General features: G+C 66.9%; 1 protein-coding gene across 4 annotated transcripts; it reads right to left on the bottom strand.

Moving 5' to 3' along the window:
• Window positions 1–628: 628 nt before the first annotated feature.
• COL16A1 (collagen type XVI alpha 1 chain) lies at window positions 629–23271 on the bottom strand. Of its 4 annotated transcripts, none has more exons than XM_075114573.1 (71): window positions 23075–23271; window positions 21940–22052; window positions 19858–19920; window positions 19595–19712; window positions 17694–17817; window positions 17329–17604; window positions 17156–17236; window positions 16693–16824; window positions 16175–16228; window positions 15128–15163; window positions 14626–14652; window positions 14384–14446; window positions 14160–14201; window positions 14035–14079; window positions 13757–13792; window positions 13547–13609; window positions 13366–13410; window positions 13191–13286; window positions 13008–13046; window positions 12685–12729; window positions 12385–12420; window positions 12077–12193; window positions 11936–11971; window positions 11821–11856; window positions 11628–11732; window positions 11474–11518; window positions 11310–11345; window positions 11158–11211; window positions 10849–10965; window positions 10736–10771; window positions 10492–10599; window positions 10257–10379; window positions 10127–10180; window positions 10016–10057; window positions 9903–9938; window positions 9617–9670; window positions 9480–9548; window positions 9304–9357; window positions 9129–9155; window positions 8986–9051; window positions 8852–8905; window positions 8703–8756; window positions 8565–8618; window positions 8434–8478; window positions 8222–8338; window positions 7765–7800; window positions 7479–7559; window positions 7258–7302; window positions 6848–6892; window positions 5348–5401; window positions 5187–5240; window positions 4779–4832; window positions 4605–4649; window positions 4441–4494; window positions 4305–4340; window positions 3946–4008; window positions 3723–3794; window positions 3469–3522; window positions 3331–3375; window positions 3038–3082; window positions 2872–2925; window positions 2738–2791; window positions 2551–2601; window positions 2309–2398; window positions 2155–2190; window positions 1971–2015; window positions 1676–1864; window positions 1530–1596; window positions 1266–1442; window positions 1099–1176; window positions 629–1009 (listed from the first exon to the last, which is right to left on the bottom strand). In XM_075114573.1, exons 2-71 carry the CDS (start codon window positions 22013–22015, stop codon window positions 807–809), a joined length of 4863 nt encoding a protein of 1620 aa, XP_074970674.1. In that variant the 5' UTR covers window positions 22016–22052; window positions 23075–23271; the 3' UTR covers window positions 629–806. The 4 variants fall into 4 exon arrangements, with proteins under 4 accessions (XP_074970674.1, XP_074970676.1, XP_074970675.1 ...); XM_075114575.1 differs by lacking the exon at window positions 23075–23271 and adding an exon at window positions 22973–23044; XM_075114574.1 differs by lacking the exon at window positions 23075–23271 and adding an exon at window positions 22890–22948.
• Between the last annotated feature and the right edge of the window lie 1656 nt (window positions 23272–24927).

The following is a 24927-nucleotide window of genomic DNA, read 5'->3' as shown; positions in this document are numbered from 1 at the left end:
CAGGAGCGGGTCCGGGATCAGCCCAGGAGCAGAGCCGGAATCCCGCAGGAGCAGGGCCAGCCTGGGAGTGGGGGTGGCACCCCCTCCCAAGATCAGGGCTGGGATCCCCCTCCCAAGATCAGGGCTGGGATCCCCCTGGGAGCAGGACCAGGATCCATGGAGGAGCAGGACGGGGATCTCCCTGGGAGCTGGTCCAGGATCAGCCCAAAAGCAGGACCAGGATCAGCTTGGGAACAGGGCTAGGGTACCCCCAAGATCAGAGCTGGGATCTCCCCAGAGGCAGGGCTGGGATCATGGCTGGGATCTCCTGGGATCAGGGCCAGCATCTCCTGGAATCAGGGGTGGCAGCTCCCCAGGACCTGGTCTGGGCTTCCCCCTGGGGCAGAGCTGGAATGCCCCAGGATCAGGGCCAGGATGCCCTGGGAGCAGGACTGGGACCCCCCCCCAGTATCTCCCCCATCAGGCCCAGGGCCATGGGGGCTCAGGGGCATGGTGCTCCCAGCCGGGGTGGCCTCAGCTCCAGGTACTGGGCTGGGGCTGCAGGACTGGGCAGAGCAGCGTTCCTCGGGGACAGGGATGGGGACAGGGATGGGGATGAGGTGGAGATCAAGGAGGCGGGAGGCGTGGAGGCACCAGCACGGGTGTATTTGGCCGGGCAGGATCCACCTGCCCACATGATCGTGACGGAGCTGTACAACACCCGCGTCCCCCCGCCCGCCCCGCCGCGGGACAGGCACAGCCCCCGGCACAGCGGGGAAACAATATTAACAGCAAAGGCGTGGGGCGCAGCGGGCATGGGGGTCCCCTCAGCCAAAGGGTCCCTTGACGTTTTTGGGCTGGAAGAGGGGCTGCTCCAGGGGCACGGCACCCAGGCACTCCGCTGGGCTGCAGTGCCCTGTCTTGCCCGGCTGCCCCGTGGCACCCGGGGGGCCAGGGATGCCAGGGATGCCCTGCTGTCCCACGGGGCCTGGGGGGCCCATCTTCCCATAGCCTGGTGGCCCTTGGGGACCTGGAAGAGACAGAGGGAGGTGGCAGGGTGCAGCACTGGCAGTGAGACCCAGCGTCCCCCCACCTGCCCTGCCGCGGGATGGGGCTCACCTGGGGGTCCCGGGGGGCCGCTGTCCCCCATCATCCCCACGCCTTTCTCCCCTTTCTCTCCTTTGGCGCCTGGCTCACCTGGAGGAGAGGTGGATGGAAAGGAGTGAGACCAAGGCGCAACCGCGGTGCTTGGGGACCCCGGGAATGCCCCAGGGAGCAGCACCTACCCCGCATGCCCGGCACACCCTGCCGCCCCTCTCTGCCAATCTGCCCTGGCATCCCTGGGGAGCCGGGGGGTCCTGGCCGGCCAGGCAGCCCGTCCTTCCCAGGGGGACCAGGTCTCCCTGGGGATGCCACCATCTCCACTGGGAAGTGCAGCCGGGAGGTGTAGTATGCCATCCGCTCTGCAGGGAGAGGCAGCCATACTCAGCGCCAGTGAGGACGAGGTGATGCTGGGGTGCAACCAGCCCCCGCCCCCGCCACCCCATTACCGTCAAACATCTTGCTCAGCTCTTGCTGGATGAATCTCTTGATCTCATCGTAATTCACCACGTCTCCCTGGGGACACACACCAGGGGCCATTGCCACCAGGCCCTGTGGGGGGACAGGGTCCTGCACCCTGTCTTCCGCCCCTTACCATCATCCCTGGGGGTCCCGGCAGCCCGGGGCTGCCTGCAGGTCCTGGTGAGCCAGGGGGGCCCCTCTCTCCTGCAGGTCCCCGCGGCCCCACAAGGCCCATGGAGCCGCTCTTCCCTGGCCCCCCAGGCATGCCAGCTCTGCCCTTCTCCCCGGGGTAGCCTCTCTCGCCTGGGGATCCAGCTTCGCCCTGCAGAGACGTGGAGACGCAGGGCTCAGCCCTGGCATCCCCAGCCCCACACGGGGCTGCGGGGCACCAGGATGGCCATGACGGCACAGATGGGCTCTCCCCTCACCTTCTGGCCAGCCGGTCCTGCCATGCCAGGTTTTCCTGGGGGGCCCTGGGGAGACACAGAGGAGCGGGGTGGCAGCGATGTCTCCTGCACAGGCACCCTGGGGCCACCATGGCCAGGCCAGAAGATGCCACGGTTCAGCCCTGGATCCCACCAGGCAGGAAAGCTGCAGAACCCCTGCTTGTACCTCTTTACCGATGGGTCCATCTGGCCCCTGCTCCCCCTGCAAAATCAAAGAGGGGCAGTGTGAGAGGGTGACCATCATGGTACTGGTCTCAAGGTGCCCACTGCTCTGGGGTGCAGGGGTCTGCACCCCCTTACACACACCCTGCTGCACTCACCGGCGGTCCTGGGTGGCCTGGGGGTCCCGGCTGTCCTGGCATCCCTGGTAGACCTCGCTCCCCTGTGGAGCCCCGCTCGCCCTTCAGCCCCTGTGGGGAGGCAGGAGAGAGCCCAGAGCATCAGAGTCAGTGCAGGATGGGGACGGAGACACCCAAGCCCACCCTCCGAGGCACCCACCTGGCCCCCACATCCCCCAGCTGGGGATGCGGCTGGGCAAGGTCCAGCCCCAGGCAGTACTCACCACTCCGGCGAGGCCAGCGGGACCTGGCTGCCCCGGGCTGCCGGGGGGTCCCTGGGGGGCAGAGAGAGGGATGTCAGATGGAGGAGGCCATGGAGATGCCCCCACTCCCTGTGCCAGAGGGAGGCCCTGCCATGCTCCCTGCCATGGGCACCGTCCTAGTGTGCTGTGGGGAGCACGTCCAACTTACGATGAGCCCTGGGGGTCCCTGCCGGCCTTGGGGTCCCATGGGTCCAGGGTCACCCTGAGGAAGGCAGCGTGATGAGGGCCAGCACAGGGCTCATCTAGCTCAGGGCTCCCATGCCCACCCATCCCTTGCCTCACCTCTGCTCCCGGCCGGCCCGTGCTCCCTGGGGGTCCGGGTTTGCCGCAGTCACCCTGAAAGTAGGAAGGGACACCACTGGCAGCACAGTGCGTGGAGACCCTGGCCCAGGACCGAGGTCCTCGGGGCTGTCACCACCAAGTGTCTCCCATCGCCACCATCACTAACCTTTGGTCCTGGGAGACCTGGGTGCCCTGTCTTCCCCTTGAAGCCCTGAAGGGAAAAAAGAGCTGGGTGGGGGTCCAAGCTCCCATGAGCAGACCAAGGCAGTCCAAGGTCTCTGCGGGGACCCCGACTTGCAGCACCACGCTGTAGGGGGATGCCCACCCACCCCCTCGGGCTCAGTGTCCCTGGCAGCACGCAGTGGGGCAGTCCTAGCTCAGGGGACACCCGGTCCTGGCTGCAGGGACATGCCAGGCACCAAGCACCAGAGAGGGGTGACAAGGAGGGCTGTCACTCACCGGAGGACCCATCATCCCTGGTGGCCCAGGGGGGCCGGGGTCACCCTGAGAAGAAAGAGATGGGGGTTAAGGGTGTCCTGGGTGGGTTGCAGGGTGGCAGCCCCCCTGACAGCAACCGGGAGAGCCCCAGAACCTCACCCGCAACCCTGGCTTGCCATCCTTGCCGTCCAGTCCTTCCAAGCCAGCAGGGCCCTGCAGGGACAAGAGGGGGTGTCAGAGGGTGGTTTGCACCAAGGGGCTCTGGGGGGTCCCCAAGGGACCCACTCTGGGCACCCCAGGCCATGGAAACAGGTCCCCAGGGACAGGGTCCAGGCAGCAGCGGTCCCCAAGAGCACGATGATACTGGTGGTCCTGTCACCTCTGCCCCCAGGGGTGGCACAGGGGAATCTTACCTGGATGCCCGGGGGTCCAGGGGGTCCGGGGGGCCCTGGCATCCCTGTGGGCCCACGCATGCCCTCACTGCCCTGCAAGAGCCAGAGAAGGTCATGGGAGCAGCCTGGGCTGGGTGCCCCTCAGCCACCCTGCAGAGCAGGGGCCAAACCCAGCCACCAGCCCGAGGGATGAGCAGTGCCACCACCCAGCCTCGTCCCGGTGGCACTCACCCATGGCACTCACCTTCTCAGCTGCAGGTCCCGGTGGTCCAGCTGGACCGACCTTCCCTGGAAAGCCAGGGGGCCCCTAAAGAGAAGGGGGGTGTTAAGTGAGTGAGGGGGCATCATGGTGGGAGAACCCAGCCCCGCACAGCCTGATGCCTCCAAACTAATTTTAATGGGTTTGCTCTGGGGCTGCTCTCCACACCCTGTCCCGTGGGACATGCCCGTGTCTGTCTCAGAGAAACCCCTGTCCCCATCACTGGCTGGCTCCCCTGCCCCATGGGGACATGGGGGCGCACAGCCAGGGCTGAGCATCGTCTCCTGGGGATACCCCGCTATGCTGGAGCATTGCACCCCACAGCCCTGGTGGGATGTACTCACCGGTGGCCCTGGGAAGCCAGGCTGGCCCTGGAAACCCTGCAGAGAGAGGAGAGCTGAGCGGGACCCCGACGGCCACATCCTACCCGACAGGGGTCCCGGGGATCCCTGTCCCCGTGGGCCCCTCGGGGATGCTCACCTGGTCCCCCTTCTCACCAGCACTGCCTGGGAGCCCACGTTCGCCCCTCGGCCCCTACGGAGAGAGGAGCTGAGGTGGGTGGGAAGCACCTTGCTGCACCCGCAGCCACTCCCTGGTACCCTGCCACCACAGACCCCCAGGAGCCGATCCGGGTGGGCACTTACCGCTGGTCCCGTGGGACCGGGGAGGCCATCCAAGCCAGGGGGTCCCTGAGAAGGGGAGGAGTGGAGTCAGATAGATGTGGCGAAGGACCTCAGCTCCAGTGCCCATGGCAAGGGGGGCACCTGGGAGAGCCCCCAGCCCCTCTGCCCCCAGCAGCATGGCCCCAAGAGACTCACCAGTTCCCCCTTCTCCCCAGGGGGACCCACGTAGCCTCGCTCGCCTTTGATGCCCTGGGGAAGGAAGAAGATGAAGGCCCCGCACAGCAAAGGGGACAGGCTGGGACACGGGGCACAGCCAGGTGGTGGGGGGACAGATGGGTCATGGATGGGGTGTGGGGGTGGACGGGGAAGGATGGGGCAAAGACAGGGCATGCATGGGGCACAGATGGATGGAGTGGACAGATGGGCAATGGATAGGGCATGGGGGATGTGTGGGACTGGGATGAGCCCCACGGGGGCATGGTGCTTGGTGCCTGCTGGGGTCCCCGGGCCGCCTGCCCATGCCTGGCAGCATGGGGGGCCTCAGTGAGCACCAGGGAGGGATGTGGGTACACACAAGGTGGCTGGGGACTGGCAGGTACTCACGGGAAGGCCGGGGGGACCCGTTGCACCGGGGTAGCCGGGCTGCCCTGGAGGTCCCTGTGCAGGAGGAAGACGATGCTGAGCCACCTCCAATGCCCCAAGCCAGGTGCCCAAAGCCCATGGGGCACCAGTGTCCCCCCACCCCCTCCTCCACCACCACTCACCGGCTCCCCTTTGGCTCCAGCAAGCCCAGCAGGGCCACGTTCCCCCTGGAGACCCTTCAGAGGGAGAATAGAGCAGCTGCAGGGGGTCTGCTGCGGCCCCTGCCCAGGGCCGTGCCCACCTGGCAGCACAGCCAGGCAGAGCGCAGGGGCCAAGGACCCGGGCACAGCCCATGGGGTCTGTGATCACCACCAGCCTGCGCTGGCCCCAGCCTGCCCAGCACCTCCAGGCACTGGGGAGGACTCGCTCGGCACCCAGCTGGGCTCCCTCCAGGCACGGCGCCAGCCAGGTGCACCGGGCTCAACGCCCACGCGTAGCCAGCTACACCTACACCCAGACACAGGTCACTGCTGCCTGTGCCCCCCAGGTTGTGGCCGGCGGGTAGGACCCACAGGCAGCCCCGGTGCCACGGAGCCGTGGAAAGCTCAGCCTTGGGTGGGGGCTGCGTGGGGTGCCCAGCTCCTGGCACCCCGGCCACTGCCCAGGACACGCTTCAGACCAGAGCTCTGGCCTGGTGGCACCCGCTGCCTCCCCGTCCTCCCAGGCACGGGTGACTCGGGTGAGAGCCGGGAGCCCCCGGGCGCCGTGTCACGGGACCGCTGGGGCGGGTTAGTGGGGTGACATGGTACCGAGGCGGTGGAGGCTGGACAGGACACATTGGCACACCGCAGAGCGATGACCCACACAGACCCACAGAGACCCACACAGACTGTGGTGTTATGGTGACATTAGTGGATGAGGGGACAGGAGCAGGACACGGCTGGCACGGGTGAGGGAGGGCAGGATCCTCTGAGTGCCGCTGGCATAGCCCCACCTCGTGCTACGAGGGAGCACGAGTGGGAGCAGGAGGATGAAGATGAGGATGAAAATGAAGATGGAGATGACGATCAAGATGGAGATGATGATCAAGATGGAGATGGTGGTGGAGGCTGGCTGACCCCAGAGGAGCTGGGGACCAGGGGAAGAAGAGGGTGAATCCCAGGCAGCACCGGCTGCACGGGGGGATCTCCCAGCACCCACGAGGGTATAGTCCCCAGGGGCAGCTGGGGAAGGGGCAGCAGCCAGGTGCCATCTGGTGCACCCAGTGCACCCCATGGGAGCTGTGATGAGCCACGGGCCCCAAGCTGGGGCAGCAGGTCCCCAGCACACCGAGCACAGCCGAGCCAGGCCAGCCAGGGGCTGCAGCCAGCCCTGGCACACCTGGGTCCCGCAGCGGTGAAGGGCCCCAACACAGGGCACCGTGGGCAGCTGCACCGGGGCTGGCGAGTGCCAGCACCAGGTCCCTGAGCTCAGAAAGAGCATTGCAGAGCCTGCAGACCCCAGGTCCGCTGAGACCCCCTGCAGGGGGATGGAAGAGGTGGAAATGGGAGGATGGAGATGGGGTGGAAGGGGAGGGAAGCAGCTGGGCTGCGGCTGCTCCCAGGGGGGACAGGGACAGGGCACACAGCCAAACCAAGCGGCAGCGACAGAGAGCACAGAGCAGAGCCGTGCTGGGTCCTTACGGGAAGTCCGGGTGCGCCAGGCGTTCCAGGAAAGCCTGGGGGGCCCTGAGGGGAGAAACAGGGAGGTCACAGCCTGGAAACGGCACCCAGGAGCCTGGGCTGAGCCCTCGGGGCGCTGCAGAGTGGCTGGGCATGGGCCAGCTCAGCCTCGGTCTCCCACCAAGCCGGGCTCCTGCTCCGTCTCTGGGCTGGCAGCACCTTCGCCTCCATCTTCAGACTTGCTGGGGGACAACCGTGCCATGCTACACCTCTGCCTCACCATGGCCCCGGCCCTCTGCCCATCACCACGGCCTTGGGGCAGGGTGCTGGGCCCCCTTGGCAACTTGCAATGAGGGGCTCCAAGCTCCCCAGGACCATAACATGATGCCCGTGCAGCCCAGCAGCCCCCCGCCCCGTGCAGGGGTACTTACGATGGGCCCAGGTGGCCCTGGGGGTCCTCGAAGTCCCGGTGAGCCCTGGGGAGAGATGGGTACAGTAGGCATGACCACCATGTGGGGACAGGGACCTGGCACTGCTCCAGCTCCGAGGGGCACCGAGGGACCAGTCATGGCCCCTGCGCCCACCGGGAAGGGCTGGGACGGCGGGGCAAGGGGAGGAACAAGACAGCGCTGCAGATGGGGAGCGTACTCACCTGCTCGCCTCTCTCGCCGGGGATGCCCGGGGTGCCTGGCAGCCCGGGATTGCCCACGCAGTCCGGGTCAGGGTTGTCACCCTGCAGGGAGCGGGAACACATGAGTGCCCCCCAAAGCAACCTCTGCTCCCCAAAGCTCCAGCTGCTCCCACAATGGGGGTACAGTGCCAGCTCCTGCCCCAGCACGGACCACCCCTGCAGCACCCTGGGGACTGGGGAGCCAGACTAGGGTAGCAGCTCTGTCCCAGGGGCAGGGAGAGGGTGCAGGGCAGCACGGTTCACTCACCCGCGCCTCCTCGGCTCTCGGGAACTGGGCGAAGCACTGGAAGAAAACCCAGGAGTCACCTGGGGATCCCCTGCAGGGATGCACTGGAGGAGCCATGGGGCACAGCAGGGCATAGAGCCCCACATCCCACACCCCTTGGGTGCTCAGCACCCACTCCTCCAGCCTGACCAGCCCTTGAACAGGACAACCCCATCACCCTCCCTGGGGACCCCATCCCGGCAGGTGGGAGCTGTGCGTGGGAGCCTGCCTGCACACCGGGCAGGACCAGTGTGCCCGGAGCGTGGCCAAAGTGTGCCCAGAGCATGGCCAGCCCAGCAAGTGCCTGCTGCTTTGCACAGCTGCCTTGTGAGCTGATGCCCAGGAGCTCAGGAGCATCTCTGCACTTCACACCAAGACCCACCAGGACCAGGTGATTTTGGGCACCGGGATTCCCACCCAGAGGTGGGCAAATACTCACGTGGGCACAGCTCTCGCTGCCGGGGGCGCCTGGCATGCCCCTGTCCCCCTTCTCCCCCTTGACGCTGCTGGGTGCTCTGAAGGCTGCCTGCAGCTGGACGCAGTCACCACAGAGGGTCTGGGAGGAGGCAGGGAGTCAGAGGCACCGTGAGGGGCTCGGAGTCCCCCAGGCATGACCCATGGCGGCAAGGTGTCCGATCTGCATGCTCTCACCTTCAGCACCTCGATGTTCCTCTCGGCCACGAGGGCCAGTGGCCCCTGGAAGAGATGCAGGAGGGAAGGGGATGGTCCCCGAGCTGAGGGGAGCAGGATGGGCAGCCACGGCGGGCACAGCCACTACCTACCAGGTCTCCAGCCGGTCCAGGCAGTCCTGGTAAACCGTTGTGTCCTGGCATCCCCTAAAGCCAGGGAGAGAGCTTGACTATTTAAACCTTGCGCTAAATGCCAGGCAGGAGCTCCTCCTCCCATCTCCCATTGCTCACCTGGCGGCCTGGGGCTCCAGGGGGGCCAGGGGGCCCGGGGGCTCCTGGGGGACCCTGCAACACCCCAAAACACAAATGCAGAGAGGCAGGGGGTGAGGCGGTGGGGGGTGGGGGGCCGGTGGGCACAGCGCAGTGGGGGCAGCACCCACCTGAGGGCCTGGCTGCGGCTGCCAGGACATCCCGGTCCACAGTCCTGGGGCTCCCTGGGGCCAAGAGAAGGGGGAAAATGTTCAGTGGGTGTGAATCGTAGCCGGGGGGTGCCCATGGGCATTGCGGTGCTTACCGGCATCCCGGTGTAGCTGGGGTCCTGGCGGGGACCGGGTGGGCAGGCGCACTCCCCGGGGTCTCCCTGCAGACAGAGAAGGTGATGGCAGAGAGGATGGGTGGGTGGCACGGGGGTACGGCTCGACCCCAACCCCAACTCACCTTCTCACCCTGGGCACCCTTCTCTCCCTGCAAGGAGGAAAACCAGAGATGTGCGTTAGCAGGCGGCCACCGGCCCCCGCCATGCCCCCCCCGCCCACGGCAGGGTGAGCACTGGGACACAGCAGCTCAGCACCGCACTCACAGGCACGGCCCCTCTGCCACCCCCTGTACGTACCGGCTGCCCACTGGACCCGGGCACCCCGGGGAGGCCCCGCTGCCCTTCAGGGCCCTGCGAGGAAGAGGAGGGTGAGGAAGCTCAGCTCCACGCTCAGACCGCGGCACGGCAATTTTAAGCCAGTGTCAAGGGGCTGGGGGAGGACAGCGATGCCCGTCCTGGAGGACAGGACTTACTGGTGACCCTGTGACGGTCATCCCTGGTGGCCCAGGGGGTCCCACGGCACCTTTGGGGCCCGGAGATCCCTGCAGAGGAAGGACAGCAGGAGTGGGGGGGCAGGATGGGGAGGGAGGGCTGGGGGATGCTCCCTTACCTTGGCACCTTTCTCTGCCACCATTCCTGGGGGGCCCTGGGGTCCGGGGGGGCCCTGGGGGCAGAAGAGGGCATTAGCTCCCCCTGCCAGCTCCAGCCAGCCCTGCTTCCCACCCATCAAGCTGTGGTGACAGTGCTGTCCCCAGGGTGGTCTGGCCAGGACCCCCACTGCCACTGCCCACACTGCAGGGTTGATGCTGCAGGGGTGCGATCCAGCCGCTCGCAGGAACCGGGGGGCTGGCAGCTGCTCCATCTCCCATGGCTGGGCAGCCCAAAATGCTACTTACGGGTGTCCCGGGTGGTCCAGTGCTCCCGGGCTCTCCCTGGGAAAAATAGTGCATGAGAGCTGGCAGAGTGGCACGGCACGGCACAGCACGGCACAGGCGCCCCACACACCCACCTGCGGTCCTGGCTGGCCGATCCCCCGCGGTCCTGGCTCTCCCTAGGGAGACAGAGGGAGAGTGAGCAGCCCCAAAGCCCCACGCCCCTGGCTCCCCACAGCCCTACTCACCTGCAGCCCCTTCAGCCCAGCAGGGCCCTGAACCCCCGGCAGTCCCGGCTTCCCCTAAAACACACCGAGGTCAGCCCCGAGGGCACGATGCCACCTGGCACCCGTGGCACTGCGGGGAGGGGGCACTCACGGGTCTGCCCGGCTGGCCGATGCCCGGGGGGCCCTGGTCCCCTTTGGCCCCTGGTTTTCCTGGGATGCCGACCACATCTGAGAAGTCCCCATGCGGAGAGGGACTGGGCTCGCAGGCATCTCCCTGCAGAGGAGGGAGCACAGGAGGGGAGGTCAGGATGGGTGAGGGATGAAAGGGGTGGATGACACTGTGGTGATGAGATGCGCATCCCCATGCAAGGGTGGGGGGGTCTCACCTTCTCGCCTTTAGGGCCGGCTGGACCCCTGATGCCGGGCTCACCCGACAGCCCCGGGACACCGGCCATTCCTGGGGTGCCTGGGTCCCCGGGGCTGCCTGCGTCCCCCTGGCAAAGAGAGGGGACAAGGCTGGCACAGGGCAGGGGGGCACACAGCACTCCTCCAGCCCCACATTCTTGGTGGGGTCACAGTCCCCTCTGCCACCCCCAGCCCTGCCGGAGCTCCCCACCCACTCCCTCTCACCTTCTGTCCTTTCTGGCCAGCATCACCAGGTCTGCCCTGGGGGAACAGAGGAACGGGTCAGTCCAGAGCATCCCCCAAAATGGGGACCTGCGATCTTGGGGAGGGGCACTCACCGCTCTGCCCGGGGGGCCGCCCTGGCCCCTCTCCCCCGGCGGTCCAGGCACGGCCAGCACCGTTGCTGCCCCTTCGAGGGCCTGTGGTGCGGGAGGGCACTGCCCGCACGGCTCGCCCTGCGGAGGGGACATCCCTGTCGGAGCGTGGCTTTGGGGGCCGGAGCACTGCAGGGCGGGGGGTCCGCAGCCCCTGCTGCCCTCCCCATCTCATGGCTGTCCCATGCAATGAGTTGCATGGGTCTCAGCTGCGGAGGTTTGAGGGATGGGGCAGGGAGCGGGGTTCCAGGGGGTCCCCACTGCAGAGCTCACCTTCTCTCCTTTGAGCCCCTGAACGCCTGGATCACCCTTGTCTCCTGGGAGCCCCTGCACAGAGAAGCCATGGCAGAGGTGGAACTGTGGCCCCCAGTGCCTGGCTCCTGCACACGCCGGGCTCCCAGCACCCACCCTGCACCCCTACTCACCGGTCTGCCCATGGGTCCCTCCTGGCCGCCATCCCCCTGCAAGACATGCGGGTCAGGGTCAGGCCCCAGAGGAAGCCGAGGCTGCCCCAACCCCATGGGGCGACGCAGCCATTGCTGCTCCCTCGGGGGGCTCAGAAAGCAGGGTGGGTGTTGAGGTCACTCACCTTCTCGCCTTTGACGCCGGCCAGCGCAGGAAGCCCTGCTTCACCCTGCCAAAAGCCCCACATGGTTACACACCCAGCACCTGCGCAGCCCCAGGGCAGCCGCGGCACCCCTCCAGCACGGGAGAGGGGTGCTCAGCCCTCCCTGTGTACTCACTGGCAGCGCCGGCGGCAGCGGCGCCGGCTCACCCTCGACCCCCTCGGTGGGACCCCGCAGCAGCGCGGCGAGGACGCGGGCATCGCAGGACAGGCAGGAGTCCCCCTGCGAGGGTAGGGAGAGGGCACGGCTCAGGGGGACCACAGGGGCTGCCTGCCGAGCAGGTGGGTGGGATGGAAGGACAGACACTCACCTTCTCTCCTTTTATCCCCTGGATGCCGGGATCTCCCTGGGGATGAAACAGAGGAGCTGGGCCCCTGCTCCGGCTGGGGATGAGCCAGCCCACCCTTCAGCCCCACGTCACCTACCCTGTCCCCTTTGGGTCCTGCAGGGCCGGGTCTGTCCTGGGGAGGGGGAAACAAAGGGGAAGCATTAGGAATGCCGACATGAGACCCAGTTCTGCCCTCCACCCTGCGTGCCCACCCACAAGCCACTGGCTTCAGACTCACCGAGACCCCATCCTTGCCGGGTGCTCCGGGTGCTCCTCTGGGTCCCGGCTTGCCAGGTAGGCCAGTGGCACTGAGCATCCCCTCGGAGACGGTGGGACATACTTCGCATGGCTCGCCCTGCCCGCAGGGACAGTGAGATGCAACCCCAGGCTGGGGAGTCCTTGGGGTGGTCCCCGAGATGCCCCAAGCAGCCCCGAGTCCAGGCGATGGGCACCACGGTGGAGCTGGGCTGGCAGGGGCTGCCATGGCCATGGCACAGCGAGGCATGGCACAGCCCCCCCCTTGGGCCACCTTGCCGCTGCACCTACCTTGTCTCCTTTTGGCCCCAGGACGCCGGGGGGTCCCTGTGGGAAGAAGGCAGGGATGGGGCTGCTTCAGGGAGCCCTGAGACCAAGGTTTGCCCTGGCAATGCCACCCAGCACCCCTCAACCCCTGCCACCAGCCACGGCACAGGACGGTCCCAGCCTCAAACGAGGCTGCCGACTCTCCCAAACCCCTCTCCGCGCCTGGGCTTGGATCCCGCTGTTACTCTGGCCAAGCAGCCCTGATCCCGAGCCAAGAAAGCCATCCCTGACCCTGGGCTTTGGCTCCAGGCTCACGATACTCACGGGTGTCCCAGGCGATCCTCCAGGTCCAGGAGCTCCGGAGCTGCCCTGGAGCCAGAGATGGGAGAGCCTGAGCCCAGCAAGGGAGAAATCTATGGCCCTTGGCACCCCCAGCACCCTTCTCCCCCCAGGGGGGCTTGCTGCCCCACCAAGCCAAGCCCTGGGCCACCCAGCTGGGTCTTGCCCAGCCAGCGGCACCGTGAGCCAGCACTGACTCAGCTGCGGCAGATCCGGCTCCAGCTGGGGATCCCCGGCACAACCCGCCGCCTGCGCTCTGAGCTGCCCTCAGGCAGGACGGGGTCGGGACCCCTTTCCCCCACACTCACCTTTTCTCCCTTTGGACCCGGGGGGCCACCTGGGTCACCCTGAAAGGGAGAGAGGACGGAGTTAGCCATGCCTGAGCACCCCAGCCCACCAGCCCCATCGCAGAGCCCTGGCGGGGGACACCTCACCCCCTCCTAAGCCAGGGATGCTGCCCGGGCGCAGCCCCACAGCATGGGAGTCCTTACCGGCTTCCCTGGAAAGCCGATGCCCGGCGAGCCTGGCTTCCCCGGGGGCCCCGGCTCACCAGCCAGCCCCTCGGGTCCCACGAGGCCAGGGTCACCCTGCAAGGCAAAGGGGGTGTCAGTGCCAGTGCTGCTCCTGGCTGCCCCCACCCTCCCACCCACCCGAGCTCCTACCTACCTTCTGGCCCTTGGGACCCACTACGCAAATCTCTCCAGGCCGGCCCTGCCGGGAGGGGAACAGGACATGAAAGCTCGGCAAGTGCAGCGCCGTGCACGCCACAGGGCTGGTCCAGCGGACAGACCCCGCCGGTCCAAGGGGTGCCCCAGGGGATGCCCAGATACCACCCAGCACTACTCACATCGCGCCCTGGGCGCCCCGGCTTGCCCTGCAGTCCCCCGTCGCCCTTCTCACCCTTCTGACCCTGTGGGACAGAAGGACATCACCCATGCCATCTCCCATGCTACCCGGGTTGGCACCGGCAGGTCCTGCCACCTCTGCCACCGTCCCAGGACCCACAGAGCAGTCGTCCCCGCTGCAATGCCAGGACCCACGGGTAGGCTGGACTTACCTTCTGCCCATCAGCACCAGCTGCCCCCGGGAGCCCCTGCGTGGGAACAGCAGGGGAAAGTGGGTGCCCATGGGTGGGCTCATGCAGGTGCCCATGGGTGGGCTCGTGCGGGGCTTCCCTCCTGCTCACACCACCGCTCCTTTCATCCCACCACCACCCACTGAGCTGCCTCCTTGGGGTCGGAGCCCTGCGCCCCAGCCTGGGGTACGCACGAGACGCAGCAGGGGAAGCACCGCCAGGTCCCCGCACCACGGCCCCATCTGCTGAGCATCACTTACCGCCTCTCCACGCTGTCCCTTCTCGCCCTGTGGCCCCTCGGCGCACTGGGGAGGATGAGGAGGGAGTGGGTGAGGGGGGTCAGCAGAGCCAGGGTAAGGATATGCAGATGATGGGGGGGTCTTACCTGCACGGGGCCACCAGGGTGGGTGCGCACGCAGTCAGCGCCCTGTGGGAGGAGGGGAGGTGGCTCAGGGGCTCTGCCTGCACTGGCCATGGCCAAGGACGGGGGGCCATGGGGGGCAGGAGTGCTCCCCAGAGCACCAGGACCCCTGTGTGCTACAGACCCCCACAGGGAGCAGCCCCGCAACAGGAGGGGTCCCTGCTTGGGACATGGCGAGGGACACTCACGCGGTCGCCTTTCTCCCCCTTGCTGCCAGCAGTGCCGGGAAGGCCGCGCTCACCCTTCCCACCCTGCAAGAGAGGGGAGGTGCGGGTGACGAGGTGGGGAAGGGTGTCCCCATGTCCACACGTGTGCTCACAGCAGGGCCCATGGCTCCCGGGCAGGGATGCTCCGGTCACAGTCGAGGGTCTGCGTGGCCACGTCCCTGCCAGAGCTAGGCTCTGCATGTCCTGGGGGGTGACAAACCTACCTTTGGACCTGGGGGACCAAGCGTGACCTAGGGAGAGAGGAGAGAGGTGTCCCGCAGTGCCAGAGCCCTGCAGGGGCAAGCTGCCTCCAAACAGCAGCAGGAGAGAGCCCCCGTCCCGTTGCAGTCCGCACCCTCCCAACACCCTCTCCCCAAGTGCCACCCTGGGAGCCCCATAGGGCACACGGGGTCCCAAACATCCACCGTCCCCCCTGCCATCGGCCCCACGCCTCCAGCCAGAGGTTGCCACAACAATGGGGCCACAGCTGGAAGGGATCAGAGACCTTCCCCACAGCCAGATGTTGCCAGGCCCTGGGCTGGGAGGAGCCATGGGTCACAGGGGGCTGGCAGCGATGGCAGAGCATCAGGTGACACCCCCAGCCCTGTGACACTCACCCTGGTGGCTTTTGCCTGCCCCAGCTCACAGCCCAGCCCCAGCAAATGGGGTCAGGGACCCCACCTCCTCCCACCAGCACAGCCCGGTGCTGCCCGGTTGCACACTCACGTTTGCCGAGGCTGTCTGCGGCGAGCACGGTGGGCACTGGGAAAGACAGGGGTGGAGGCTTGCACTGACTCCATGCACTGCCCATGGCACCCACAACCCTACAGCACCCACAACCCCGCAGCCACTGCCCTGCTCCCCTGGGCACCCCAAACCCGCTGGGCTCACCCAGTGCCATCTCCCCCCACCAGCCCTGGGTGGCCGTGGGCACAGAGGGATGCCTGGGGCAGAGGAGGGAAAAGCCAGGAGAGTATTTCTCCCTGCCTGCATCCCCAGGGAGGTGAGGAGGGCGGCTGGCCTGGCACCCGGCTCTCCCTGCGGCTTTGGGGCTTGACCACAGCTCCGCTGGGCCAAACCCACCACTCCAGTGTGCTCCCATGGGACCGGGGCCAGGCAGGATGGGGCTGCCCACATCCCATGCCTGGGTGCTGGCAGAGCTGAGCACAGCCTCCCTAGGCTCCCATCCCCCAGCTGAGGCCAGCCCCACACCTCACCCCCTCACTGGGTGCCCCCAGATGCCGGGGGGTGGGATCCCTGTCACCCTGTGGGGAAGTGACACAGAGCAGAGGGTGAAAAGCCAGGCAGGTCCATAGCCCCCGCAGCTACACGGCCTCCAGCCCATGCTGTGGGACCTGGTTTGCATCCTGGGGATCCCCAGCAGAATCCCACCATTGGGATGCAACAACCCCGGGGGGATGGGGCCACGCAAGGACGGGGCATGGAGCACGCTGGAGATGCTTCCCAGTTCCAGCAGCGCTCTGGAGACGCTTGGAGGGAACAAAGAGGCCCTTGGCCATGGCTGGGATCACTCCAGCAGCGGCGGAGAGTTAAGTGGGGCCTCAATTCCTGCTCGGGGGAGCAGAGCAGCCGCTTCTGCAGGCATCCCTGCAGCTCTGGCAGCAGCCAAAAGTTCCTGAACAGACCAGGGACAGACCCAGACCGGGGTGCAGACGGGCCCCGGCACGGTGCCGGCAGGAGGAAGGGGAGCAGAGCCAGGCGTGCTGGCACTGACACAGCCAGGCTGGGGCACCCTTTTCCACCTGCCCTCACCTTCTCCCCGTGATCTCCCCTCAGGCCAGTCCTCCCCGAGGTCCTAACTGGCTCCTGTGGAGAGAGCAGAGCACCCGTGGGTGCTACCTGCCTGTGCACCCCTGGGTGATACCTCCCCATGCACCCTGGATTATGCTGCCTGTGCACCCCCAGGTGCTACCTGCCCGTGCACCCTTAGGTTATCCTGCCTGGGGCACCCATGGGTGCGATCTGCCCCAGGCTGAGCCCCGAGCCAGCAGCTCAGCCAGTGCAGACCGGCAGCGGGGCGGCAGGAGCCCTCCCCTCCCTCGCTCCCTGGCGTCTGGCCGCCGCCAGCTCCCTCCCTCCCCTCGCACCGAGCCTGGCGTGGTGGAAAATGTGAGACAGGGCTTTTCCAGGGGCTGAATCAACGTGGCTGCCGGCCCGGCAGCACCAGGCACCCGCACAGCAGCCGAGTGCTGCCCGCCCTGTGGCGCCGGGAGCATCCCACGCCGGGACGGGGACCTAGGCCAAGCTGCCGGAGGGATGCAGGAGCTCACCGCGCCCAGCGGCTCCTCCAGGCAGAAGCAGCGGGTGTACACCCGGCCCTCGGGCTGCGGCGAGATCTCGATGAGGTTGCTGCTCTGCATCAGCTCTGCTTGACGACGGGTCTTGGGCACTTCCACAAGGCACTGCCGGGAAAGAGGGGAGGGTCATGGGGGGCTGCTGGGGTGAGAGCTGGGAGCCCCAGCCCTGCCCGAGCACCCAGTGCGATTTGGGAGAGGGATGCATCCTGCACCGTGCCCTGCACCGGCCACGGAGACGGGCATCGAGTGATGTCCCAGGGCTGGAGAAAGCTGCCCTGTGTCCCCTGCCACTGCGGGCAGGAGGTGACCCCCAGGGGAGCTCTGGCTGGGAGACCTGCCCTCACCATGCCTGCTTCCCCTCTGGGGAAAACCCCAATCATGCAGGGCAATGCCAGGGCCCAGCCGGGACCCGGATGGGGGCTTGGGGGGAACTCACCCCACTGGCTGAGATCTCGCAGCACCCCTCCTGCCTGGCCAGCTCGGCGTCGCAGTAGATCTGAGCTTGCTGGAGGTCAAACTGCAGTGGGAAGGGGGGCAGCCGGTCAGGGGCATGCAGGGACAGATCCTGCATCACAGGCAGAGCGTGCCGGCACCCCCAAGGGGACTCACCCGGATTGGGGTGCCACGCATGGCATCCAGCCCCAGGAAGGTGTTGCCCTCCGGGGTGAGTGCCCGCCAGGGTGCCAGAGGCTTGGAGGAGATGGAGGCGCAGTCGAGGTGGATGGAGATGGCGCGGCTCTGCACGGCCACCACCACCTTGTGCCACCGCCCGTCGAAGAGGGACGCCACGGCCTTCCCCGCGAAGATGGCGCTGACGAATGCAGCTCCCGGCGACCTGGCCTGAAACTCCAGGCTCTTCTCGGGGCCATGCACAGCCAGGGAGAGCTGGGCAGAGAGGGGGACAACACCATGCTCAGGGATGGCTTCCAGCTGTCCCCTCGATGATGGCATGTCCTGCTGCCCTGGGGCCCTACCTGGGGGTAGCCCTGCCGGTCGGTGACCTGGAAGAGGTACCAGTGCTCCCCGGTGCTGTTCTTCTTCAGCAGCAAGGTGAGGACAAGGGTGAAGGCGGGGGGCAGCCCATGGGGAAACACCTGCCTGTGGGGACAGGCGTCAGGGGCAGCCAGGCCCCGCACCGAGCTCTGACGCTGGTGTTCGCAATGGCCCCGACACCCCCACCCACATGGCACTTTCTGGCAGCATCACCGCAACGGCCCCCGTGGGTCCCGCTGGGGTCTGTCCCCATCAGTGGCACCACAGATGCCATCGGGGAGGATCCAGTCCCGGCCCCACGTGGCAGCGCCTGGACCCGGAGCTGTTTGTGTCTCAGCCGGACGCGCGGGCTGTGGCTGCCGGAGACGCCAGCACTTATGCAACAGGAGCTGAACACGAGGCAGACGGCAGAGACGCTTCCTCCCGTCCTGGCACGGCACGGGGAGCTCAGACCATCCCCTCAAAGCGCAGACCTGCATCCCTAGTGCCGGCTGGACATGCATGCAGTGGAGGGGACTGAGCCCAGCCTGCCCCAGGCACCCTCAACCACCATCCCTATCCCTGCCCCAAGGCACAGATGCCATCTCCACCGTGCACCCCCAAACACAGCCCTCCTGGGGCAGCTGCAGCACCCGGAGCCATGCACTTATCACCACAATACAGAATTTTGGCCTCAGGCAGCCGGGAAATGTGTCCCTGACCCCATGGGCTCCATGGGACGGATGCTCCCACGCAGGCGGTGGGCAGTGGGCAGCCGTGGCGCCAGCCTCCCCGCCAGCAGCCTGGTCCCCACTCGCATGGCGAGGAGCAGGGCAGCCGTTCCCCGGTGGGACCATGCCCACAGCCTGCTCAACCACTGGAAATACTTGCTTTGGGCTCCACTCAGCTCCTGGCCTCAGCTCCACCACACCAGCGACTTTCCAAGCCACCGCTCTGGAGCGGGATCAAGGCACGGGAAGCAAGCCAGACCCATCAGTCCCCTCTGCTCCCTGCAGGGCATGGGGCTGTCCTTGTGGGGCACCCAAGGGCAGGTCCATGGCAGAGAAGCACCCATGGGTGCCCACCCGGGACTCAGACGTCAGCTGCTGGGGCCACCCTCACGCTGTGCGCTCCCCAGGGCTTGCTCTGGGCTGCCACAGGCACCTGGCCAAGAACAACCCCAGCCCAGAGAATCTGCCATCTCGAAGTCATCTAAGGACGTGGCTGCCCAGGTCAGGAGCCAAGGCTGGGCCTCCTTTGCCCTTGGGAGAGCCCCGTGCCCGGTGTAGCGGTGTGCCAGCCCCGGGGCGATGTGTGGACAGGCAGGCTGGAGGAGGCAGGCGTGCAAACCACAGCAGCTTCCTCTAGGAACAGCTCCCGAGGACGTGGACCTGATCCCATCTTGCCACGCTGCAGCATTCCTGCCAGCCTCTGCCCCTCGGGCACGGCTGTGCAGGACGTGCTGGAGACGATGGGGCTGAGGGCTGGCCTCTGTGTGCCTCCCTCAGCAAACCCCTGTGGCCCCAGCAAACCCGGCAGTGCCTGCTCGGAGCTGTGCAGCATTTTAAGCTTGTCTAGACCCCAGAGAGTGCCTGCCAAGGTGAGGAGAGCAGCCACAGAGCAGCCACAGAGCAGCGATTGCATAAGGGCTGGCCACGACCCAGCCGAGCTGCTGCAGCCCATGATTTACTTTCTAGGATGAAGGTGGCTTGGGGAGCCCCAGGGCTGCACCACCAGCACCTCTGCATCCCCCCGGGTGCCACAGAGCTGCCTGGCCTCTCCAGCACCAGTTAAGGGCAAAGCCTAATGAGCTTCACTCAGGCCCCGTTCTTAAAACACATGGGGATGGTGCTCGGCAGCGCTCTGGCCACTAAAGGCGAGCCCACGAGCTGCCCGCACTCACTGCGTGGGCTGGACCAGCGGCACGGCACCCAGTCGCAGCACCACCGGCCCCCTCGGGTTGCGGACTTTCTTGATGGAGGAGATCTTCAGCAGGTCGAACCTTTTAATCAGGTTAAAACCTGCAGGACAGAGCAGAGGGGGTGAGATCTGGCCCTCGCATGGGTGCCGAGGGCTGATGCTCTCCAGGCAGGGTACGGAGCCCATCCCCGGGGAGTCAGGGCTGTGCAGAGCCCCCGTCTGTGCGGCAAGAGGGGCTTTCCTTACCCGTTATGTTTTCATACTTGTCCCCAACCAGATCCTCGTCCCAGAGCTGTGGGCATGGCTCCCCTGCAAGGCAAATCAGCACATCACCGTGGTGTCCCCGGGGGCACGGGGAGGCTGTATTAGCAGGGTCAGACCGTGCGGAGCCCCCCAGGCCCCAGCGGGTCTCAGGGTGCTGCTGGGAGCTCGCCCTGGCCCCCCGGCATGCCGAGGCCGCTGGCAGCCACAGGGCAGCAAATACAGCTCCCACGGCAGCACCGGCTCCTTGCAAACAGCCCTCCAAGAGCAAAGCAGCGGGTTTGGAAGGGACAGAGGGTGAGCTCAGAGCTGGCCCCAGCCACCTCCCACAGCAAGTTCACCAGGTGAAATGCTTTTCCCAGTTGCTGCGTGTTTTGCCTCAAAACAGCCCCGTGGCTGAAATCAGCATCAGGAGACTCGGACAGGCGCCATGAGCACCCAAGGTGGAGAGATGGCACCCAGAGCTGACCGCTGGCCTTCCTGTCCCATCCTGGTGACATCTTCAGACCTGGTGGCCCCAGGGGACAGGAGTAAGGGCCAGGCCGGGGGATGGCAAGAGGCTGAGCTGCAGGGAATGCCGCGTCAGTCGCAATCACACCGGCGCTGTTTGCAACTGCATTGATATATTATTCCTTTAGCAGCGTTAATCCATCTCCACTGGATGCGACCAGATGTTGGGAGGTGTGAGATAGGCAAGGAAACAAGGGGGTATTGGAGAAGGAATTTGTTTTGTCTCCATTCTGTGAAGCAGGGATGGCCCTTGATGATTCACCCGCCTCCTTCCCGGTCCTCACTGTTCCAAGGTGCAGCTCTGGCCCCTGCGGCCCCACTGCCCACCTCCACCTCCGCCTGAGAACCGGGCACCACCACAGTGCTTCTCCCACAGGCTGACCACTCGCTCGCACGCAGCCAGCAGTGGTGCAGGGAGGTGCCCCTCGCCCTCGGGACCCCCGGCACGGCGGCAGCAGCAGGGGCTGCAGTACCGGAGCTGGCCCCACAGGCATGTGTCGCAGCCAGGGGCAGATCTCCCTCCTGCTGGCAGTGAGATCATCCAAGCAAGGCATAAATCACCCCCAGGCTGATCTGCTTTGAAGCCTCTCCCAGCCCCAGCGCTGCCCCTAAAGTAAAAACTCATCTCCCCAGCCCTCATTTCCCTAACGAAGGGCCCAGAGCCAGGCGTGCCGCACTGGACAGCGGGTGCTGGTGCCAGCCATGGAGTCCCTTGCATGGGCAAAGCCCCCGGGCCCTGCCGGGACGAGCCACCGCTCCACCCCCGCAAAGACTGATGCAACCACAGCTTCGCTGCCAGCAGCTCCTCCCCGCCATCCGCCTCGAGCTCACCCTGAGCTGCGGCCGGCCCCACACTGGGATCCAAGCGCGGCGGCCCCACAGCCAGGGAGGCCTTGGCGGGGACCCTGTGGGCTCAGTCATCGTCTCCCTGACCCCAGCTGCATGGGGACAGCCCCAAGCCCTCCATCGTTGGCGTACACCATGGCCAAACCTCTTCCCACCTCGCAGCCAGAGGCCGAAAGCCCCTCAGGAGCTCTGTGCATCCTCGCCGCTGCCCCGAGCGGTCCTGGCTCACCTACAGAGCAGTCCTCGCTCGCTTCTGCCCGGATCCAGCTCCTGCATACGCTGCCGGACGGCGCTGCCTTCGCCGCCAGCTGGCAGCAAGCGCCCCATGGCCGTGAGCACGGCCTGGGCCATGGGGCGTTCCCGGTGCTCGGCCGCTGCGGGGGCGATGGTGGGGTGTCCCCGGGCTGGCTCCCCGCAGCAAGGCTCGCTCAGCTCTCCCTGGCCCCCTGCCTGCCCGGGATGCTGAGCAAAGTCCCAAAGCCAGGACAGCCGGGGCTCAGCAGAGAGCTGATGTCCGCAGCTGCTTCTCCGGCCACCAGCGTGCCTCTGCATGTGGTCCGGGCATGTGGGGACCTGGCATGGCTCACGGTGTCCCCTGGCCACCTCTACCCCGTGATCCCTGGATGTGACCAGCCCTCCTCTTCCTGGGAGCAGGCAAGGAGGGGGCTGCCCCTGTGCAGACCCCAAGCCTTCGCTCCCAGTGCCCCTTACCTTCTGCCAGTGGCAGCTCCTTCCCCTCGCAGGCGCTGATGAGCCCTGCGAGCGCGAGGGCCCAGAGACCCCTCATGGTCCCCGCCGCAGCAGCTCGGGGCCGACACGGCTGCCTGCAAGGGAGAGAGATCAGGCAGCAGCAGTACAGGCACGTGGTGGGCACCATCCCGCAACCCCCGGAGCTTGCCCACACTGGGACACTGCCAGCAAAGCCACCAGCAGAGAGTTGATGCTGACCCACTCAGCCATGTCTTGGTCAAGTTTTGGGGGTCAGTGTGGCCTCCATCCACTGATGGATCCCCCATCTGCTCTGTACCCAGCCCAAGCACACTGGGCGAGCCCCAGCATCCCGGCATTCACCGGTTCAGTCCAACCCCAGCACCCAGTTTTACTCCAAACATCTGGAAATGCAGAAGCTGGGGCACCCCAGAGCAGAACCGGGTGCCTCAAGAGCAGGACCCCCAGGAGAAGGTCTCACTCCCTCCTGTTTTATCCCCCGGTCCCGTGTGGATCCCCAGGGTGTCCCAGGCCCTGCAGGTCACCCCAACCTGGCCTCCCTCCTGCCTGCTTCCTGCCACGAGGCAAGGCAGGGCTGCAGGCAGCTGGAGCCGGGCGTTGTGACAGACCCAACACGCTCGGCTTCGCTCGCCGCCGCAAGAGCGGGACATGCATCCCTTCGTCCCAGCTCACAGCGGTCCGGGACCCTCGCGACCAGCGGTCCTACCTCTGCCCTGCCCGCACCCAGCTCTTCGGCACCCCCCGGCTCTTCCCTGCCTGCGCCCCAGCTCCCCTGCCCCGAACCTCCCGCACCTCCCGGCTCCCCTCTGCTGCCAACTGGCTCCCCTGGCCTGGCACCCCCTGCCCACCGTGCACCCACCTCTGCTCCCCCCGCACCCCCTGCACCCACCGCTGCCCCCCGTGCGCCCCCGCCTGCACCCCGCCTCTCCTACCCCCGCACCCTCCGCACCGGCGGGTCCCCACGGCTCCGGGACGCCGTCCCCGGCCCGCCCTCCCCGGGGCGGTGATTAATTACCATTAACTAGGGGGAGCCCCCCGTTCGGCGCCCGCCCGACGGCGGGGCCGGGCTCTGCCCCGCTCCCCGTGCCCGGGGGCGCAGGGCGGGCCCGGGGCTCACCTGCGCGGTGCTCGGCGGGACCCGGGGCCGGCGGGGAGGGAGCGGGCGGTGCCGCGGGTCCGGCCGGGCCGGGGCGGTGGGAGAGCCGCGGGACACCGGGAGCTCCGCCGCGCCGCCCCCGCCGCCTTCCCCGCCTCCCTCCGGGGGGGGCCCGAGCCGTCCCCCCGGCGGCTGCCCGCCCTCCGCCTCCCCAACCCGGGGGGAACCGAACCACCGCCCGCCTTCGCATCCCCGCCCTCCTCCTCCTCCTCCTCTTCCTCCCCCCTGGGCGCCTCCTCCTGCAGCGCCCTCCCCACCCCACCTTCCCCCCTCCCCCGGGGGCTGGACGCCCGCCCGGAGGAGGGAACCCCCTGCGGGGGTCGAGCGGGGCACCCCATTCCCCGGGATGGGGGTGAACCCCACCCCGTGGCTGCCATCTCTGTGGATGGCATCCCATCCTCCCCCCAGGGACCAGAGGGGACCCGGGTGCTGGCACCCGTGATGGCGTCGCTGGCCAGAATGAGTGCCACTGTGGGGAGGAGGGTGTCCCTCCAGGGATGCTCCTTCGCCGGCGCAGCACCGGACCGCAGCGCCTGGCCATGCCAGGAGCAGCCCTGGGCAGACCCTGCGGCATCGGGGCACCCAGCCCCTACCATGCCGCAGAGCTGATGCATCGTCCCCAGTGCCCTGGTGGCTTCGTGACAGTCTGGCCCAGGACGTGGTGCCTGGGGTCAGAGCCCTGGGATGGGGTCTCTGCCAACATCTCTCATGCTGGCACTGCTGCTGGTGGCAGGAACGCTGCCCACACCTGGCAGGGCTCTCCCCTTGTCCCCAGGAACAGAGCCGCCGACTTTCCAGAGCTGAACCAGCACCGACGAGCCCTGGAGGGATCCAGCACCCATCCTGGCTCACACCACCTCAGCACGGTGTCCGGCTCTGCGCCGCAGAGACTTTCCAGCCTCAAACGCTGCCCTGCTGCCCCCCAGGCCTGGCTGCCCAGCTCTGCTCCAGCATCCTCTGCCCGCACAAGCCAGACCACCCCAAGCCCCCGCAGGCAGGGAGCAGGCAGGGAGCCGGCCCACACAGCTTTGGGTCTGGGGGGTGCGAAGCAGCTGCACATGTTCCCAGGTCCTCATCCCCACACCCCCTCTCCGAGAGATGCCCAGCACGGCACAGCACCGCCGGGCCCCTGCTCAGCTGCTTTCCTCCCAAATTATGATGAATCTATTTACACTGAAGCTTTACAAATGTGTGTTAGGGACGCATGCATCTCAATAAACGCGCTCTAATTAACAACTGATATTTATTCAGCCCACAGTAAATAAGCTGTCGCGGGCAAACCAAGCGATGCTGCTTTTGAAGAGCGGCTCGACTCTGCCATTTATTCAGCCGACAGCCCCCAAGATGCAGTGACAGAGCACTCGATCCTCCTGCGAGTTGTCTACTGTAGTAATTAAGGGTAATTAAAGCAAGTGGGTACGAAATATAACAAAACTTTTCTAATTTCTGTTTATTGGACAATTATTCATCCCGAGCTGTTCTTTGTTTGTGGCCACCCAGCAGCGACGAACCCCACGTGTGAGCACGAGCGGGGTTTGTGCATCTTGTGGGTGGGGGGAGCTGGGGCTGGTGGGTCCTGCCATGGCCCCCAACAACAGGCACAGCCCCACAACCCGGCCCCACAACCCACCCTGCAGTGGAGCAGGGACGAAGGGCAGCCTCGTCCCTTCTTCTCCAGGCTCCTCGCTAATACCAGCATGGCCAGCGGCTCCCAGGGCCCTCAAATTTGGCTGTGAATTGCTTTGGGGAGTTGCACCTATCCCTCCCGCTGTTCTTCCCGTGCCTCAGTTTCCCTCATTTGCCAAGCTGCTCCC

The sequence above is a fragment of the Phalacrocorax aristotelis genome, chromosome 20, assembly GCF_949628215.1.
Source record: "Phalacrocorax aristotelis chromosome 20, bGulAri2.1, whole genome shotgun sequence".
NCBI lineage: Eukaryota > Metazoa > Chordata > Aves > Suliformes > Phalacrocoracidae > Phalacrocorax > Phalacrocorax aristotelis.
This window is presented reverse-complemented; position numbering and strand designations above follow the sequence as displayed.

What these genes read in the sequence shown, in the direction of transcription:
- COL16A1 (XM_075114573.1), bottom strand. Translation starts at nt 22,015, where the DNA reads ATGAGGGGTCTCTGGGCCCTCGCGCTCGCAGGGCTCATCAGCGCCTGC. An exon ending in CAGGGCCACCTGGGCCCATC is followed by an intron (nt 6,893 to 7,257) that starts GTAAGTACCCCT and finishes TTCTCCCCTCAG; the next exon opens with GGCCCCCCAGGCTTTCCTGG. An exon ending in CAGGTCTCCCAGGACCAAAG is followed by an intron (nt 2,926 to 3,037) that starts GTTAGTGATGGT and finishes TCCTACTTTCAG; the next exon opens with GGTGACTGCGGCAAACCCGG.